The sequence below is a fragment of the Schistocerca nitens genome, chromosome 4, assembly GCF_023898315.1.
Source record: "Schistocerca nitens isolate TAMUIC-IGC-003100 chromosome 4, iqSchNite1.1, whole genome shotgun sequence".
In the NCBI taxonomy this organism is placed as follows: domain Eukaryota; kingdom Metazoa; phylum Arthropoda; class Insecta; order Orthoptera; family Acrididae; genus Schistocerca; species Schistocerca nitens.
In genome coordinates this window covers 919677750-919698504 of record NC_064617.1, presented here as the reverse complement: position 1 = coordinate 919698504, position 20755 = coordinate 919677750, and the positions used below count along the sequence as shown (strand labels likewise).

Here is a 20755-nt window from a genome sequence, read left to right as displayed (position 1 = left end):
TTGTTGCCAGCCCTCAAAAACGAAAAGCCACAGACCGTTATGGTCACAGTACGCTTACTTTCTGAATACGTTTCGTAGATAAAATCGACCACACTACGCGTGTCCACTGGTATACTCTTCTGTTTCTGCGTTGTTGGGTCCAAGAAAGACGTGCAGATTTATGTGCCGCTGTGAGTATTGGCCTTTGGCGAAGTCCCCGACTCCACAAAGTTGACTGCATGTAGGTCCTTTCACGATCTTTTCTCAGAAACTGATTGAGATAGATTTACTTTTACTGACAGAGCAACTTCTGTTGGATTTGAAACACATTTAATTGACAGCGAGCACTGCTTTTACGCTCTCTTGTATTCTTACACCACTTCTTCCTGACACGTTGATAGATCAGTAAATTGGGAAACCTTTTCTGGCATTCTTACATCTTCGAGTGGACGCATCCTGCTGTGCTGATACTGTGCACATACGCACCACTTGACTCTCAGGCCAACAGTGGAGGGTGACATGGCAGTCGGATACCAGTTCCATACCATCTACAGCGCTAGTATGATCTATAGTGGCTATGTACGAGGTCTTTTTTTCCAAGGTCCGATCGGTCTTGAAATGAAAACCATAGTGAAAATCAAAAATTCTATATTTGCAACAATTATCTACATCTTCCAGCCGTTTCCCTACATTGTCACCACTTAGATATTTGTCGCAGCGTGGTACCAACATTACGCTACCCTCGTCGCAGAAGGCAGCCACCTGTGCTTTGTTCCAATCCTCTACGTTGCTCTGCAGCTTGTTGTGTATGTTAAAATGCCGTTCTCACGGTCAGTGGTTCATGCGAGCAAAGAGATGAAAGACAGAGGGAGCCAAATCCGGGCTGTATGGTGCGTGATCAAACACTCCCCAATGAAAACGCAGCTGGAGGGTCTTTGTTGTAGCTGCAGTGAGCGGCCGAAAATCGTCACGAAGGAGGACAATACCTGACGACAACGTTCCTCTGCGCTTGTTCTGAACTGCCGCTCACAAACGATTTTCTCGAATCTCCTGATCCATTCTCTGAACCAGATCATCCGTTGACACTCACTTCAATCCCTGACTGCCTGCATCATGGTCGTCCGTACGTCCTGCTTCAAAGTTCCTGTACCATCACAGCGCTTTGCTGCCACGCACGACACGTTATATGGGCGGCATGAAGAAATCGTATGACAAGGCACACGTCACATTTGGCGGGACACTACTGTTCTGGGCATCTCTATGTGCTCGCTGGGCGCTCAGAACTGAAAAGGGAGACGCGACGCGATCTACAGGCACACCAGAGATACTGCACAACACATGAGCGAAAAACTTCATCGGATTTTCACTGTGTTTTTAATTTCGCAACCGATCGGAAATTTAAAAAAAGACAGCTCTCGTATATTGTCCGGTGGGTTTATCTTGGCGATGTATTGAGACGAACGCTCTACTCTATCCGACTCTTCCGGGATCCTTAACTGTAGCGCCGCGGGGGGCTGCGGTTTTCCGATGTTTCCCTCGCCGGGGCGGTGTTAATCTTCTGCTGCCCGCGGGCCCGTATAAATAGAGGCCGCCGATACCGGTCGATGGGCAGAGATAGCTGCCTGATCCGCTGCGGCAGCGGCAGCGCGAGGCATCTGCTCTTCATTATTGCTTTGTCCTTTGTTTCGCTACTTCTCGTCTCTCCTGATGCGGGCCGCCCTGTGTAACAATGACGTCAACGCACGTGACGTCACTGACAGGACTCGATCTGCGCCCGTACTAGACGGTCTGTTCACAGTGGAAGCCGATCAGCACAACTGCCGAGACAGGAGGCAATGTCTTGACGTATTCTTCTCTGTCGTTCCCACTCCAACAAACCGCACTGTTGATTGCTAATATTCAAGCAAGAATATGGAAATTCCTCAAACAATAGTATATGAGAATAAGTACAACGCATGTGTCAGCGATTTTACTCCGTCTAGTCATAAACATAATTATAACTACACATAAAGCCATCTCTTTTTCTGGTCGTATTAGCTCAGAAGTAATTTAAAAGTACCTCATAACCACCGTAACCAACTGGTAATCCTCTCCTACATATTGCAAGGTTTCTACACTGACGAAAAAAAAGAAAAAACGGGAGAGGAGTTGTGGGACATAAACGAAAGTTGGTAGGCATCTTTCTACATCTGTAAGATGATTGTATTGTACCGTATGTTAACCGGGGACCTAGAAACGACGGAGAGACTCCGTCCCCGCCGCAGCAGCAGTGGTCCACAACCCCACGACGACTACCGCAGTCCACTTCACCCCTCCGCCGCCCCACACCGAACCCAGGGTTATTGTGCGGTTCGGCCCCGGTGGACCCCCTCAGGGAACGTCTCACACCAGACGAGTGTAACCCCTATGTTTGCGTGGTAGACTAATGGTGGTGTACGTGGAGAACTTGTTTGCGCAACAATCGCCGACATAGTGTAACTGAGGCGGAATAAGGGGAACCAGCCCGCATTCGACGAGGCAGATGGAAAACCCCCTAAAAACCATCCACAGATTGGCCGGTTCACCGGACCTCGCCGGGCGGATTCGTGCCGGGGACCAGGCGCTCCTTCCCGCCCGGAAAGCCGTGCGTTAGACCGCACGGCCATGTAAGATGATACCTGTTCAAATTTCACGCTAGTAGCGTCACTATGGGGAAGCAGGGAAGCAAAACAGGTTTGCTTTAAACACACGCTGAGACGGTGGTGAGCTTTACTTACCTTTGAGATTGGACGAGGTGAGTTGATGTTAGTCAAGAACGCATTCCAGGCGACAAATACACCATTATTAACACCTCACTAAATTCGAACGAGGTCGTGTAATACGGCTAAGAGGAGTTGGATGTTCCTTCTGCGATTCTGGAGAAAGACTTGGCAGGAACGTAGCAACGGTACGTTATTGCTGTCAGCGGTCGTAACGAGAATGTACGGTCACAAGAATAGGACGGCCACGTGGCATTGTTGAGAGGGAAAAACCGTGGTTCAAGTACATCGTACTGCATCTGCAGCAGCAATTTGGGAATCAGTTGCCATCACAGTGATAGAACGAGCTGTGACAAATCGGTTACTTCAAGGACAGCTCCGAGACAGGGAGCCGTTCCACTGACCCCAAACCGTCGCCATTTCCGACTTCAGTGGTGTCAAGCGAGAGCACATTGGAGGACAGGGAGGAGGTCTGTTGTGTTTTCTGATGAAAGCTGGTTCTGCCTCGGTGTCATTGATGGCCGTGTGTTGGTTAGAAGGAGGCCAGTTGAGAGCCCCCAACCAACCAGTCTGCGTGTTAGACACACTGGACCTACACCTGTAGTTATGGCCTGGGGTGCGATTTCGTATGACAGCAGCAGAACTTTTGTGCTTGTCCCACTCACCCTGACTGTAGATTTGTAGGTCAATCTGATGATTCGACCTGTTGTGCTGCCTATCATAAACAGCATTCCAGGAGGTGTTTCCCAGAAGGATAATGCTCGCCCACATGCCACTGTTGTAACCCAACAAGCTCCACAGAGTGTCTACATGACGCCTAGGCCTGCTAGATGACCAGATCTGTCTTCAATCGAGCATATATGGAACATCGTCGAACGAAAACTCCAGCGTCATCCCCAAACGGCATAAATCGTTCCTCTGTTGACCGACCCAGTGCAACAGGTATGGAAATCTACAGAACAACTGACATCCGGCATCTGTACAACAAAATGAATGCACGTCTGCATGCTTGCATTCAACATTCTGGTGGTTACACTCGTTATTAATGTACCAGCAGTTCAGATTTGCGATGACTTACCTCGCGCTGACATTAATCTGTGATCTAGGAGAGTTAATCACTTATATATGTCATCTAGACAATTGTAGTCCCGAAATTTTATTACTCTGCATTATTTCTTGGGTTATGATTTTATTTCAGTCAGTGTATATTATGACAGATGGGTGTTTCATTCTTTACTTTTGCCATAGAATGCGTCTTTGATTACCTGAACTCATGGGTGATGTGTAAATATTTGGTTTCCAGGGTTTGTGTTAGGAACAAATGACGTCCCCGTAATTCTGCTGCGAGAAGGTGTCTGTTGTGTGTTCGAATAGTGAGCAGCCCTGATGGCGGACATGGCTGTTAAAGGATGAGTTTTGAGATGCCTTCTAGTGTGACTGTAAAGTTAGAAAAATTGTATCATGGTCAGAGTTAGCCATTACGATCACTGATTGTAATGCTAGTGCTGGCTGCTTTGGTCACTTCTATCCTCCGGCGACTTATTATTACGTAAAGACAAAATTCCGACCGACAATCTGTACTCTGGCATGCATTTTAAAATTATCAGTCATGTGTTCAGTGTACTGATAAACTACTCCTCATCTCCCTCCTTCAAAAGTATTTCAAGAGAAAATTTTATAAATAAAAGTATGGCATTTCAGTCTTTGATCGCTATTTTTCATTTTCAATGACCGGTTTCAGGCTAGCTGCCCATCTTCAGATCATATATTGCAGTTTCAGAGTAACCTGTCAGTACAGAACTATTTGTTCGCTGTCTACCATCAGAGCTACCCAAGCACAACTCACGCCCTGTCCCCACAGCTTTACATCTGCCAATACCTCGCCTCCTACCTTCCAAACTTCACAGAAGCTATCCTGCGAACCTGAGAGTACTGGTAGAGCACTTGCCGGCGAATGGCAAAGGTCCCGAGTTCGAGTCTCGGTCCGGCACACAGTTTTGATCTGCCAGGAAGTTTCATATCAGAGCACACTTCGCTGCAGAGTGAAAACCTCATTCTGGAAACAATTGAAATTGTTTTCTTCTTTGGACAATAAGGTAGTAAGTATTGTTCAGTGAATATTCGTTACTCTCCATAAAAGACATTAACTCGGTTTATTAAATATATACGGAAGACCCGAAGAAACAGGTACACCGACCTACATCGTTTAGGGCCCTTGCGAAACACGACGTGGTATGGACTAGACTAATGTCTGAAGTGGTGCTGGTGGGAATTGACACCATGAATCCTACTGGGCTGTCGATAAATCCATAAGAGTGCAAGGGGTGCGGATCTCTTCTGAACAGCACGTTGCAAGGCAGCCCAGATGTGCCCAATAATGTTCATGTCTGGGGAGTTTGGTGACCAGCGGAAGTGTTTAAACTCAGAAGAGTGTTCCTGGAGCAATTATGGATGTGTTGGGTGTCGCATTGTCCTGTTGGAGTTACCCAAGTCCGTCGGCATGCATTACGCACATGAGCGGGTGCAGGTGCTTACGTACGTGTCACCTGTCAGATTCGTATCTACACGTGTCAAGGGTCCCATATCACTCCAACCGCACAGCTCCCACGCCATTACAGAGCCTCCAGATGCTTGAACAGTCCCCTGCTGACATACAGGGTACATGGATTCATGAGGTTGTCTCCATACCCGCACTTATCAGTCTGCTCGATACAGTCTGAAACGAGACTCGTCCGACCAGGCAACACGTTTCTTGTCATCAACAGTCCAATGTCAGTGTTGACGAGCCCAGGTGAAGCGTAACGCTTTGTGTCGTGCGGTCATCAAGGGTACACGAGTGGGCCTTCGGCTCCGAAAGCCCATATCGATGATGTTTCGTTGAATGGTCCGCACGCTGATACTTGTTGAGGGCCCAGCATTGAATTCTGCAGCAGTGTGCGGAAGGTTTGCACTTCTGTCACGTTGAACAATTCTCTTCAATCGTCGTTGGTCCTGTTCTTGCAGGATCTTTTCCCGGCCATAGCCATGTCGGAGATTTGATATTTTACCGGATTCCTGATATTCACGGTACACTCGTGGAATGGTAGTATGGAAAAATCCCCACTTCATCGCTACATCAGACATGCTGCGTCCCATCGATCGCGCACCAACGGTAACACCGCGTTCAAACTAAAATCTTGATAAGCTGCCATTGTAGCAGCAGTAACCGATCTAACAACCGCAACAGACCCTTTTTGTCTTATATATGCTTTGCAGCGCCATATTATGCTTGGTTACATATCGCTGTAATTGAAAACACATGCCTATACCAGTTTCTTTGGCGCTTCAGTGTATATATACACACACACACCATAAAAGTCAACTTCATTTGAGAGTGGCCAAAAGGAGACTGACTACAAATTAAAGACAAACATTTCAGTCATTATTCTTTCATGCATTTCGTTATAAGATCATAATCGCCGCCGGAGACGTGGTATAGTTTCAGGTGGTTTGTTTGATGGACGGCCGTCGATTACTTAGGGACCTACTGCATGCGGCGGCTAACCCGCGTCGCGCCAGCTATGTCGACCAGAACTGGGCGTCATTATCATTATCGTTAACATCTTTATTCAGCCAAGGATCATCTCACTACGATATAGTAGTTGTCAAAGTACTACAATACAAATCAGTGGCTCAAAATACACTACACCCAGAGTACATAATAAGCTTTATGAGAATACATGTAACATGTAAAAACAAAAAACAACAAAACAAAGAAAAACGTTGTGGTTTACATCAAACAGAAACGTTTGTAATAAACCCATTAGATTAACTACTCTCAGTACATCGGTTAGGAGGCAAAGTTCTCTGTGTCACTGCGCAATTTCTGTATCATTACACATTGCAGAAGCAAAGCTTTAAAAATGCATTGCAGAACACTCATTTAAAAAATAAACTACGTAACAACCCTCAGAAACGCACAACAACTTTTTGGTGATTACCAGTTTTCGTTTCGTTGTCAAATGTTCGCTTTGACACAACGTGCAATATGATACGTTCATCGTTCGAATAGACCTACCAATGTCACGTTGGTAGTAGCAAGACGGTGTGCAGGAGGTTTCTGAAACAACCAAATTAGTGTTCATCTAAAAAATATTATATTCTCATTATGATGGTTACCAAATACCCTGTAAGTAACACAGCTGATTTAGTACTGATGTCGTTCAGTTCAACACTAAAAGCTATGGTAAATACTGGAATAAATTAAGCAAATAGGTCATTATTTATGTTGAAAGCTGTCTGAATTCTTTATTTTTCCGTTATTTAAAGAAAATTCTGTTAAATGATTACTAATTTCGTCACCCAATACTGTATCCTTGTTTCGTATTCCATACCTGCAATCTAACGATGAAACAGTGTGGGACGATATATCCGTATCTATCATCAGAGCTCACTTCGATTCGACCCCCAGCCTGGTTAGAGTCACTGCTGCCGCCTAATACATTTAGCACCCTACCCACCCCCAAATCATCGACAAATTTAATATTGTTTTCTTCCTACTGTACTGTGTATGTACAGTCAGAAAAATTTCGTTATTTTCCATCCTTCACAGTGTCGCAATTTTAATGCTCAGCAGTGAGTATAATATCCTAAGAAATGCAAGTCATTTCGCTGCAGCATTTTTACAATCGTCCATAATATATGTACGTGTGAGGGACTTTAGCCCAACTGAGCGACACACGCGTTTATTGTTCCAGATGGTCTCCAGCGGCTTCCAGCAGTACCGCGATGAGCCCAACGACGTGGAGGAAGGATTGGTGCGCCACCTCGACAACATCGGTGAGTATCTGCTGTGGCTCACTACACGATGAGACTCTCCAATGTCGTGGAAAAAAATAACGCATGCACAGCTCGTGCACGTTGTTTGTATGTGTGTCTGTCTGCCTGTGTGTGGTTGTGTGTGTGTGTGTTTCGTGCATACAATGATGCTCCATTGCTAATCAAGTGTCCACAGCCTATCGTACACCGTGTTGGTCCTGTCGCTTTTTGTCGTGTAAGTTGTCTATGAATGTACTTTGCGAGAGCTGGTCTTCAGGCTACTCGCCTCGTGAGATTCATATTGTACTGTACGCCTGTACATTATCATATGTAACCGCACTAACACTGTGTTTGAGAAAAGCTCTTTCTGGTTCGGTACAAAAATGTATATGTTACAACCTGTATGGAATGTTGTGTGTTGGTAAAAAACAATATTGTTTCCCACTGGAAAAAATAATCTGCAATTAAACGAAGCTTGGTCTGGATGGATACAGAGATGATTCTGGAAAATTTAAGATAATACTCATTCGTAAAAAAGGAATGCTACATACTGCTCCGATTACAGAAAGATAAGACTAATTTTAGTCGCAGAAAGTACGCTCAAATACATATTTTACAAAAAAAGAACAAATTAATTTAGAACTGGATAATCAGTTAGGTTTTCGACGAACTTTAAGAATAAGAGAACCCATCGTCTCCGGAGCTTTTTAGTGATAAGATCGGTATTAAAAAAGAATTCTTAAACAGCCGTTTATTTGACAGAAAGAAGGCATTTGACAGCATTATCTGGAGTACACTCTTCATAGTTTGGAAAGATACGTAGTTGGACTGATAGAATTGTTGTTGTTGTTGTTGTTGTTGTGGTATTCAGTCCGAAGACTGGTTTGATGCAGCTTTCCACGCTACTCTATCATGTACGAGACTCTTCATCTCCGAGTAACTACTGCAACCTACATCCTTCTGAATCTGCTTACTGTATTCATCTCTTGGCCTCCCTCTGCTGTTTGTAACCCTCAAGCTTCCCTCCAGACTAAATCGGCGATCCTTTGATGCCTCAGAATATGTCTTACCAACCGATCCTTTCTTCCAGTCAGGTTGTACCAGAAATTTCTCTTCTCCCCAATTCTATTCAGTACCCCCTCATTAGTTACATGATGTACCCATCTAATCTTCAGCATTCTTCTGTAGCACCATATTTCAAAAGCTTCTATTCTCTTCCTGTCTAAATAGTTTATCGTCCATGTTTCACTTCCATATGTGGCTACACTCCATGCAAAAAATTTCAGAAAGAACTTCTGACACTTAAATCTATACTCGATATTAACGATTTTCTCTTCTTCAGAAACGCTTTTCTTGCCATTCCCAGTCTAGATTTTATATTCTCCCTACTTCGACCATCATCAGTTATTTTGATTCTCAAATAGCAAAACTCATCTACTACTTTAAGTGTCGTTCCCTAATCTAATTCTCTCAGCATCACCTGATTTAATTCGACTACATTCCATTAGCCTCGTTTTGCTTTTGTCGATGTTCGTCTTATAACCGTCTTACAAGACATTGTCCATTTCTGTAAACTGTTCTTCTAAATCCTTTGCTGTCTCTGGCAGAATTACAATGTCATGAGCAAATCTCAAAGTTCTGATTTCTTCTCTCTGGACTTTAATTCCTACTCCAAACTTTCCTTTAGATAGAATTAAGTGTTAAGATTAATTAATAAATGTTAAGATTAATTAGTGATAGAATTAAATAACACTTATCCGCAAACCAAAGAATAAAAACATAGATTAATGGAGACCAACTTAAAGTTGTCATCATCAAAGGGATGAGGCGGTACTCTTTGTAACGATAGGCTTTGACTTTTTCATCGAAAAAGCTATGAAGATATTCAAACCAAAAGCTTATGGAACTAAGGTAAATGGAATTCCCATGCACTGAGTCTGTTTTAAGGATCAGATTATACTAATTTCTTTTATCTTAATTTGCACTACTCTAAAAAAGATCCAGCTTGCACTATTCTGAAAAAGATCCACCTTAACAACACAAAAAGAACCAAAATTATGATAGAAAGCTAACCAAATATGAGAATGAACCGCTAATTTCAAAACTGAAAGAAATGAATCTGAAAAAGTGGGAAAATGTCGTTATTTCACAACAAGACTATTGATCTGCATAGATTTGCAATGCCAAAACGTGCTATCATTAAAAGAATACAACTGTTGTCGAACAAGACGGTTAGTATTGAAAAGACAAAATTATTCATCAAGTAGTTCGTCTGGAGTGTGCTTTTCTGAGGTTGTGAAAGCCGCAAACTATTGACGACAGACAGAAAGCTGTTAATAGCGAAGGAATTCTGTTTGGAAGGGAAACAAAAAGATGGACAGATTTAAAATCTAATAAACATGTTTTGAAATAAATCAGCGAGTGAAGAAACTTCCAAGACATTATTTGAATATTTTTGAGGATTTATTTAATATAATGAGTATTATAGGAAGGTAAATGCACAGGGAGACCAAGAAAAAAGACAGAAGACCAATAGGGTGTAGTTAAATGTTAAAATCATCAAGTAGTGAAAAGAGTAGAACGAGCAAGAGAAGAGTGGTTGCAGAGACTGGATACAGTCTTTAGTAGTGTTGCAGATTTGAAGACGGCCTATGACGTCCTAAACTCGTGTGATTATGTTAGCGAATAAAAATAGCGAAGAATTAAGTGCAAGGATTAAAAAGAGTGTAAGAGAGGGACGTAGTTTTTCGGTATTTGGGCCATGCTTTTCAGTCTATACGTCAAAGAAGCCATGATGGAAATAAAAGAAAGGTTCAGGAGTGAGATTAAAATTCAGAGTGAAGGGGTATCAATGTTAAGATCTGCTGATGGTCATGACATTGCTATCCTCAATGAAAGTGTAGAATCTAATGAGTACAAAATATGGATTGAGAGTAAATCGAAGAAAAGTAGCAGAAATGAGAACAGCGAGAAACTTAACATCGGATTGATGCTCACGAAGTAGATGGAGTTATGGAATTCTGCTACCTAGGCAGTAAAATAACCAATGATGGACGGAGCAAGGAGGACATCAAAAGCAGACTAGCAATGGCAAAACGGGCATTCTGGCCAAGAGAAGTCTACTTGTATCATACATAGGCCTTAATCTGAGTAAGAAATTTCTGAGAATCTAAGTCTGGAGTACAGCATTGTATGGTAGCGAAACATGGACTGTGGAAAAATCAGAACAGAAGAGAATCAAAGCATTTGAGATGTAGTGCTACAGACGAATGTTGAAAATTAGGTGGACTGATAAGGTAAGGAATGAGGAGGTTCTATGCGGAATCGGAGAGGAAAGGAATATGTTGAAAACACTAATAAGGAGAAGAGACAGGATGATAGGACATCTGTTAAGACACGACGGGTCCGCAGCTCGTGGTCTCACAGTCGCGTTCTCGCTTCCCGAGCACGGGGTCCCGGGTTCGATTCCCGGCGAGGTCAGGGATTTTCACCTGCCTCGAGATGACTGGGTGCATGTGTTGTCCTCATCATTTCATCATCATTCCTGAAAGTGGCGAAATTGGACTGAGCAAAGTTTGGGAATTTGTACGGGCGCTTATAACCGCGCAGTTGAGCGCCCCATAAACCAAACATCATAATCATCATCATCATCATCATCAAGACATGAGGGAATGACTTCCATGGTGCTAGAGGGAGCCGTACAGGGCAAATACTGTAGAGGAAGACAGAGATTGGAATACATCCACCAAGTAATTGAGGACGTAGGTTGCAAGTGCTACTCTGAGATGAAGAGATTAGCACTGGAGAGGAATTCGTGGCGGGTCGCATCAGACTTGTCAGAGGACTGATCAGCCCCCTCCCTCCCCCCCCAAAAAAAAGTCTGTGTGAGAATGAGAAATATGTATATGTGTGAGATGGTATATACTGTACATATGCTATTAGTTAACCTTGGGTGATATGGAATAGTGCAATGATTATGTTTAATTTTTTCATGAGCGAAGCACCAATGACAGTCACGTCATTATTAATGAATATCAGTTACGTATTTTTCAAATTACGTTTTCTAAGGCTCTCTGCGCACAGTCATGCATATCTTTGTACTAACTTATGAGTAGTAATTAATAGCAAGTGTCGAGCATGTTTTTCTAGAAATGTCGATTCCACTAATAATAATTTGAGATTTTTATATACCTCAGGAGGACGTCGTTATCAGGATTAATATATTCGAATTAAGTCGGGTGATGCTGAGGGAGTTAGATTAGGAAATGACACAGTTAAAATAGTAAAGGAGTTTTGCTATTTGGGGAGCAAAATAACTGATGATGGTCGAAGTAGAGAGGATATAAAATGTAGACTAGCAATGGCAAGGAAAGCGTTTCTGAAGAAGAGAAATTTGTTAACATCGAGTATAGATTTAAGTGTTAGGAAGTCGTTTCTGAAAGTATTTATATGGAGTGTAGCCATGTATGGAAGTTAAACATGGACGATAACTAGTTTGGACAAGAAGTGAATAGAAGCTTTCGAAATGTGGTGCTACAGAAGAATGCTGAAGATTAGATGGGTAGATCACATAACTAATGAGGAGGTAATGAATAGGATTGGGGAGAAGAGGAGTTTGTGGCACAACTTGACTAGAAGAAGGGATCGGTTGGTGGGACATGTTCTGAGGCATCAAGGGATGACCAATTTAGTATTGGAGGGCAGCGTGGAGGGTAAAAATCGTAGAGGGAGACCAAGAGATGAAGCAGATTCAGAGGGATGTAGGCTGCAGTACGTACTGGGAGATGATGAAGCTTGCACAGGATAGAGTAGCATGGAGAGCTGCATCAAACCAGTCTCAGGACTGAAGACCACCACAACAACAACAACAACACATATACTTCACATTGTCTCAGACAGTAAGGCAAAAATTAGCCCATTAATTTCTCATGTCTTGCTTTTCAGCAGTGAATCTGACTGTAAACGAACCACGCAGATCTCATTTTCTTACTACTGTCACAAGATTACCAATGTTTGGTAAACTGACTTGGTTTTTATGTTCTGCATCATTTTCTTTGTTAAAGGTGCACATAATTTCATTTTTTGGGAAATAATTGTGAAATATTGTCAATACATACGCGTTATGTTACAGCCACAGGATGATTATTTTTGTTCGATCAGAAGCTTCCTCGGGTGATGATGATGTTGTTTGAAAAGATAAAGTCGTGACTTCTCTCCTTTTCGCTTAAACAAAGACGCCGTCTTTAGGCGCAGGGAGTGTCGAGGAGGGTGTTGGGTGGCTGGGGGCACGTTTTGCGGCAGCGAAAGGCAGCGAAGCGTCGCGCCGACAGGCGGCGGCCGCACGCAGCTCAGGGCTCAGCGGTGCCGCTTGGCGTCCCTAATGCGTCGCTCCCGCCGACGACCTGCGTCGCCTTCTCTGGGGACGCCAGTAATTAGAGAAGACTTCTTCAACGCTGCTGCAGCACGCCGGAATAATTACCTGAGGGACTGGCGTCCCACAAGCCCGCACTCACTCACTCACTCTCTCTCTCTTTCTCTCTCTCTCTCTCTCTCTCTCTCTCTCTCTCTCTCTCTCACACACACACACACACACACACACACACACACACAGAGAGAGAGAGAGAGAGACCAATCAGCGAATGATGGAATTTCTCAAGAATCTGTACGTCGACTCCAACCAGAGGACGGTTCTTAGACCATAAACTTGCGCTCCGCCACACAACATCGATAATCAGAACGACGAACGACCATCGCTTCCGCCCGACACATCTCCATTAAACTAAGGTCCCCTTCGGTTGCTACGGCTATGCAACCCACATTTCAAACTTCATAAAGTACACTACTGGCCATTAAAATTGCTACACCAAGAATCAATGCAGATGATAAACAGGTATTCGTTGGACAACTATATTATACTAGAACTGACATGTGATTACATTTTCACGCAATTTGGGTGCATAGATCCTGAGAAATCAGTACCCACAACAACCACCTCTGGCAGTAATAACGGCCTTGATACGCCTGGCATTGAGCCGAACAGAGCTTGGATGGCGTGTACAGGGACAGCTGCCCATGCAGCTTCAACACGATACCACAGTTCATCAAGAGTAGTGACTGGTGTAGTGTGACGAGCCAGTTGCTCGGCCACCATTGACCAGACGTTTTCAATTGGTGAGAGATCTGGAGAATGTGCTGGCCAGGGCAGCAGTCGAACTTTTTCTGTATCCTGAAAGGCCCGTACAGGACCTGCAACATGCGGTCGTGCATTATCCTGCTGCATTGTAGGTTTTCGCAGGGATCGAATGAAGGGTAGAGCCACGGGTCATAACACATCTGAAATGTAACGTTCACTGTTCAAAGTGCCGTCAATGCGAACAAGAGGTGACCGAAACGTGTAACCAATGGCACCCCATACCATCACGCCGCGTGATACGCCAGTATGGCGATGACGAATACACGCTTCCAATGTGCGTTCACCGCGATGTCGCCAAATACGGATGCGACCATCATGATGCTGTACACAGAACCTGGATTCATCCGATACAATGACGTTTTGCCATTCGTGCACCCAGGTTCGTCGTTGAGTACAACACCGCAGGGGCTCCTGTCTGTGATGCAGCGTCAAGGGTAACCGCAGCCACGGTCTCCGAGTTGATAGTCCATGCTGCTCCAAACGTCGTCGAACCGTTCGTGCAGATGGTTGTCTTGCAAAGGTCCCCATCTGTTGACTCAGGGTTCGAGACGTGGCTGCACGATCCGTTACAGCCATGCGGATACGATGCCTGACATCTCGACTGCTAGTGATACGAGGCCGTTGGGATCTAGCACGTCGTTCCGTATTACCCTCCTGAACCCACCGAACAATATTCTGCTAACAGTCATTGGATCTCGACCATGCGAGCAGCAATGTCGCGATACGATAAACCACAATCGCGATAGGCTACAATCCGACCTTTATCAAAGTCGGAAACGTGATGGTACGCATTTCTCCTCCTTACACGAGGCATCACAACAACGTTTCACCAGGCAACGCCGGTCAACTGCTGTTTGTGTATGAGAAATCGGTTGGAAACTTTCCTCATGTCAGCACGTTGTAGGTGTCGCCACCGGTGCCAACCTTGTGTGAATGGTCTGAAAAGTTAATCATTTGCATATCACAGCATCTTCTTCCTGTAGGTTAAATTTCGCGTCTGTAGCACGTCATCGTGGTGTAGCAATTTTAATGGCCAGTAGTGTAATTCTGTAGGCTTTGGCCCTTACTCTTTAATCTTACATAGACGAAGCAGAATGAAATATAGGTTCACGGATGGGATTAAATTCAGGGATAGGATTAAAATGATGAGTCGAAGGACATCAGTGATAAGATTTTCTGATGACATAGGTAACAACAGTGAAACTGGGGAATAATTGCAGAATTTGTTGAATGGAATCAACAGTTAAGGACATAGACTATCATAGACTATCAACTGAGAGCAAACCGAAGAAAGACGAAAGTAATAAGGAGTAGTAGAAACGACATTACCAAAAGAAACATAAAAATTTAGGGTGTCGAGATAAACGAAGCGTAGATAGTCTGCTACTTTACAAACAAAATATTTCATGATAGACGAAGCATGGAGGACATAAAAAGAGGGCCTTTGTTGAGTCATCATTCTTCTGATTGCTTTGGTGCGCCCCGCCAAGATTTCCTCTCCTGTATTAACCTTTTCATCTCACAGCAGCAATTTGCAACCTACGTCCTCATTTACTTGCTGGATGTATCCCAATCTCTGTTTTCCTCTACTGTTTTTACCCTCTACAGGTCCCTCCAGCACCTCGGAAGCTATTTCCTGTTGTCCCTTCTTGTCAGTGCTTTACACATATTCCTTTCCTCGCCGATTCTGCGGAGAATCTCCTCAATTCCTTATCTTAGCGGTCCACCTAATTTTCAACATTCTTCTTTAGCACCACGTCTCAAATGCTTCCATTCTCTTCTGATCCGGTTTTACAACAGCCCACGTTCCACTACCATACAATGCTGTGCTCCTAACGTATTTCTCAGAAATTCCTTTCTCAAATCAAGGCCTGTGTTTGAAGCTGGTAGGCTTCTCTTGGCCAGAAGTGCCCTTTTTGCCAGTGCTAGTCTGCTTTTTGTGTCCTCCTTGCTCCGTCCGTCATTCGTCATTTTACTGCCTGGGTAGCAGAATTCGTCAACTTGATCTACTTCGTGGTCACTAATTACGTTAATTTTCTTGCTATTCTCACTTCTTCTACTTCACACTACTTTCGTCTTTCTTCGATTTACTCTCAGTCCATATTCTGTACTCATTAGACTGTTCATTCCATTCAACAGATCCTGTAATTCTTCTTTTCTATCATTGAGGATAGCAATGCCATGAGCGTCAGAGGAATTTAACATTCATATCCCTTCACCTTGAATTTTAATCTCACTCTTGAACTTTTCTTTTATTTCCGTCATTGCTTCTTAGATGTGTAGATTGAAGAGCAGAGGCGAAAGACCGAAAGACTATATCCCTGTCTTACACACGTTTTGACCCTTGCGCTTCGCTCTTCGTCATCCAGTCTTACTGTTCCCCTCTAAGTTCTTGTACATATTGTATATTACCCGTCTTCCCCTGTACCTTAGCCCTACATTTCCCAGGATTTCGAACATCTTGCACCATTTCACGTTGACGAACTTTTTCTAGGTCGACAGATCCTATTAACGTGTCTTGATTTTTCTTCAGTCTTGCTTCCATTACCAACGGCACCGTCAGAACTACCTCTCTAGTGCCTTTACCTTTCATAAAGCCATATTGATCGTCATCTAACACATCCTCAGTTTTATTTTCCATTCTTCTGTATATTATTCTTGCCAGTAATTTCGATGTATGAGCTGTTAAGCTGATTGTGCGATAATTCTCGCACTTGTCGGCTCTTGTTATTTTTGGAATTGTGTGGATGATGTTTTCCCGAAAATCTGATGGCATATCGCCAGTCTCATACATTCTACACACTAACGTGAATATTCGGTTTTCTACCACTTCCCCCAATGATTTTAGAAATTCCGATGAAATGCTATCTATCCCGTCTACTTTATTCCATTTTGAGTCTTTCAAAGCTCTTCTAAATTCTGACCCTGTGGATCCCCTATCTCTTCCCTATCGACTTCGACTCTTGTTTCTTTTTCTACCACGTTATCAGGTAAGTCCTCCTCCTCATTGAGGCCTTCAGTACTTTCCAGCTACCTGCTCCCTCCTCTGCATTTAACAGTGGAGCCCCATTGTACTCCTAATGTTACCGCCTTTGGCTTCAGTTTCAGCGAAGGCTGTTTTGTCTTCTCTATATGCAGAGTCAGTCCTTCCGACAATCATTTCTTTTTAGATTCCTTCACATGTTGCCATTTTGCCTTAGCTTCCCTGCACTTCCTATTTATTTGTAAGTGACTTGTATTTCTGTATTCCTGAATTTCCCTGACATTTTTTACTTCCTCCTTTTCCATCAGCTGAAGTATTTCTTCTGCTACGCACTGTTTCCTCACAATTAACTTATTTATGCCTACGTTTTTCTCTCTCACTTCTGTGATTGTTCGTTTTCGCTTTAACTGAACTGCCTACTGAGCTATTCTTTATCGCACGTCTTTATCCTCAGAGAAATTCTAGCATCACTCTTCATTCCTTAGTACTTCCTTATCCCGCTTCTTTGCACGTTGATTCTTCCTCACTACCGTCTTAAACTTCAGCCTACTCGTCATCATCACTAAAATGTGATCTGTGCCTATATCTGTCCTGAGTAGGCCTTGCAATCCAATACCTGATTTTGGAATTTCTGCCTGCCCATGATGTAATCCAACAGAAATCTTCCTGCATCCCATGGCCTTTTTCGAATATATATCCTCCTCTTGTCATTTTTGAACAGTGTCTTCGCTATTACCATCTGAAATTTATTCCACAACTCAGTTAGTCTTTCTCCAGTCTCATTCCTACTACCAGCCCATATTCTCCCGCAACCCTTTCTTCTTCTCCTTCCGCTACCGCCGCATTCCAGTTCCCCATGACTACTGAATTTTCATTTCTCTTTACGTACTGAAATACCGTTTTAATATCCTCATATACTTCCTCTGTCTCTTCTCCTTCTACTTGCGACGTCGGCATGTATACATGAGGCACTGTTGTTGGTGTTGGTTTGCTGCCAATTCTGACGGGAACAACCCTGCCACTGAACTGTTCTCAGTAATTCGCTCTATGTCCTATCTTCCTATTCATAACGAATCCTACCGTTTTCTGCTGTTGTTCATATTACCCTATACCCACCTAATCAGAAAAAAATGTTTGTGAAATATTATGGGACTTATCTGCTAAGGTCATAGGTCCCTAAGCTTACGCACTACTTAACCTAAATTATCCTAAGGACAAACACACACACCCATGCCCGATGGAGGACTCGAACCTCCGCCGGGACCAGCCGCACCGTCCATGAATGCAGCGCGTGGCACCTAATCAGAAATCCTTGTCTTCTTTCCATTCCACTTCAGAATAGTACACCTTTATCAGGTTTGATTCCTTAGAGCAGGGGTTCCCAACAAAATTCTCTCGAGGACCCCCTCATCGATCATGATTGGTACCTTGTCATATCACAGTATCAAGTACCTCAAAAAGACAAATTAACAGTCTTTTTATACGTTTTCTATTTTTGATACTGAGAAAAAACATTGACATATTAAACTTCCTGGCAGATTAAAACTATGTGCCGGACCGAGACTCGAACTCGGGACCTTTGCCTTTCGTGGGCAAGTGCTCTACCACCTGAGCTACCCAAGCACGACTCACGCCCCGTCCTCACAGCTTTACTTCCTCCAGTACCTCGTCTCCTACCTTCCAAACTTTACAGAAGCTCTCCTGCGAACCTTGCAGAACTAGCACTCCTGAAAGAAAGGATATTGCGGAGACGTGGCTTAGCCACAGCACTTCTATATTTGTTTTTCATGAAACACATGGAAGAAAATGCTTGTTCACACCGATATGTGGTTTCAAATGGAAGGATCGTTTTCATTCCCTTATCTCCAAGTTTCTTGTGGTTCTTGCGTGTTGATGCCCAGAAGTCTGTAATTTCATCACCGATGAAAATGTTTATCATCGTACCACAGCTGTTTCTGTGTACAGTGACTGTCAGTTGTCAGCTGCAAAGAGGCATTCTAACGGCATACAGCAGAACTACTTGCCTCTATCTAATTCTGGTTTTGCGCTAGAGTGTGCTAGTGTCAGTTGGCTCTAGGAAGACGCTACACGCATAAGTTAGGGTTCGCTAAAGCTCTGCTCATGCAGGAAGCGGCCAAAACAAAAAATCTGTTATATTTAATAAATTTTTTTATTCTAATAGCATCTTGCAGACCCCTCTGGCACAGCTCGTGGACCCCTGATGGTCCATATTCTGCTAACAGTCATTGGATCTCGACCAACGCGAGCAGCAATGTCGCGATACGATAAACCGGAATCGCGGTAGGCTACAATCCGACCTTTATCAAAGTCGGAAACGTGATGGTGCACATTTCTCCTCCTTACCCGAGGCATCACAACAACGTTTCACCAGGCATCGCCCGTCAACTGCTGTTTGTGTATGAGAAATCGGTTGGAACCTTTCCTCATGTCAGCACGTTGTAGGTGTCGCCACCGGTGCCAACCTTGTGTGAATGCTCTGAAAATCTAATAATTGGCAAATCACAGCATCTTCTCCCTGTCAGTTAAATTTCGCGTCTGTAGCACGTCGTCTTCGTGGTGTAGCAATTTTAATGGCCAGTATTGTACAGGGTGATTCAAAAAGAATACCACAACTTTAAAAATGTGTATTTAATGAAAGAAACATAATATAACCTTCTGTTATACATCATTACAAAGAGTATTTAAAAACGTTTTTTTTCACTCAAAAACAAGTTCACAGATGTTCAATATGGCCCCCTCCAGACACTCGAGCAATATCAACCCGATACTCCAACTCGTTCCACACTCTCTGTAGCATATCAGGCGTAACAGTTTGGATAGCTGCTGTTATTTCTCGTTTCAAATCATCAATGGTGGCTGGGAGAGGTGGCCGAAACACCATATCCTTAACATACCCCCATAAGAAAAAATCGCAGGGGGTAAGATCAGGGCTTCTTGGAGGCCAGTGATGAAGTGCTCTGTCACGGGCTGCCTGGCGGCCGATCCATCGCCTCGGGTAGTTGACGTTCAGGTAGTTACGGACAGATAAGTGCCAATGTGGTGGCGCTCCATCCTGCTGAAATATGAATTGTTGTGCTTCTTGTTCGAGCTGAGGGAACAGCCAATTCTCTAACATCTCCAGATACTGTAGTCCAGTTACAGTAGCACCTTCGAAGAAAAAGGGACCAAAAACGTTATTGGCTGAAATGGCACAGAAAACGTTCACCTTAGGCGAGTCACGTTCATACTGAGTTGTTTCCCGCGGATTCTCAGTGCCCCATATACAGACATTGTGACGGTTGACTTTCCCGTTAGTGTGGAAAGTTGCTTCATCACTAAACACAATCTTTGAAACGAAAGATTCATCTGTTTCCATTTGAGCAAGGATAAAATCACAGAAATCGATTCTTTTAATCTTATCAGCTGCAGACAGTGCTTGAACCAATTTCAGATGATAAGGTTTCATAACTAACCTTTTTCGTAGGACTCTCCATACAGCTGATTGTGGAATTTGCAGCTCTCTGCTAGCTCTGCGAGTCGATTTTCCTGGGCTGCGAACAAATGATTGCTGGATGCGTGCTACATTTTCATCACTCATTCTCGGCCGTCCAGAACTTTTCCCTTTGCACAAACACTCATTCTCTGTAAACTGTTTATACCAACGTTTAATACACCACCTATGAGGAGGTTTAACACCATACTTCGTTCGAAATGCACGCTGAAAAACTGTCGTCGATTCACTTCTGCCGTACTCAATAACACAAAAAGCTTTCTGTTGAGCGGTCGCCATCTTAGCATCAACTGACGCTGACGCCTAGTCAACAGCGCCTCAAGCGAACAAATGTACAACTAAATGAAACTTTATTGCTCCCTTAATTCGCCGACAGATAGTGCTTAGCTCTGCCTTTTGTCGTTGCAGAGTTTTAAATTGCTTAAGTTGTGGTATTCTTTTTGAATCACCCTGTATATTACCTTTACAAACTGAACTTGCGCTTCTCCTTTTTGATCGTGAGCACATGGTGCGCGATCATTTCTCTCAGTCCCCACCACTGCACAACTGCTCTG

General features: G+C 43.6%; 1 protein-coding gene across 1 annotated transcript in view; it reads left to right on the top strand.

Annotated features, from left to right (window-relative positions):
- Positions 1-20755, top strand: part of LOC126252218 (orcokinin peptides type A-like) — a 416558-nt gene that overhangs the window by 269408 nt on the left and 126395 nt on the right. The window contains exon 2 of the mRNA XM_049953089.1: positions 7454-7535. Coding sequence (XP_049809046.1) covers positions 7454-7535 — 82 coding nt within the window. The remainder of the gene's footprint in view (positions 1-7453; positions 7536-20755) is intronic.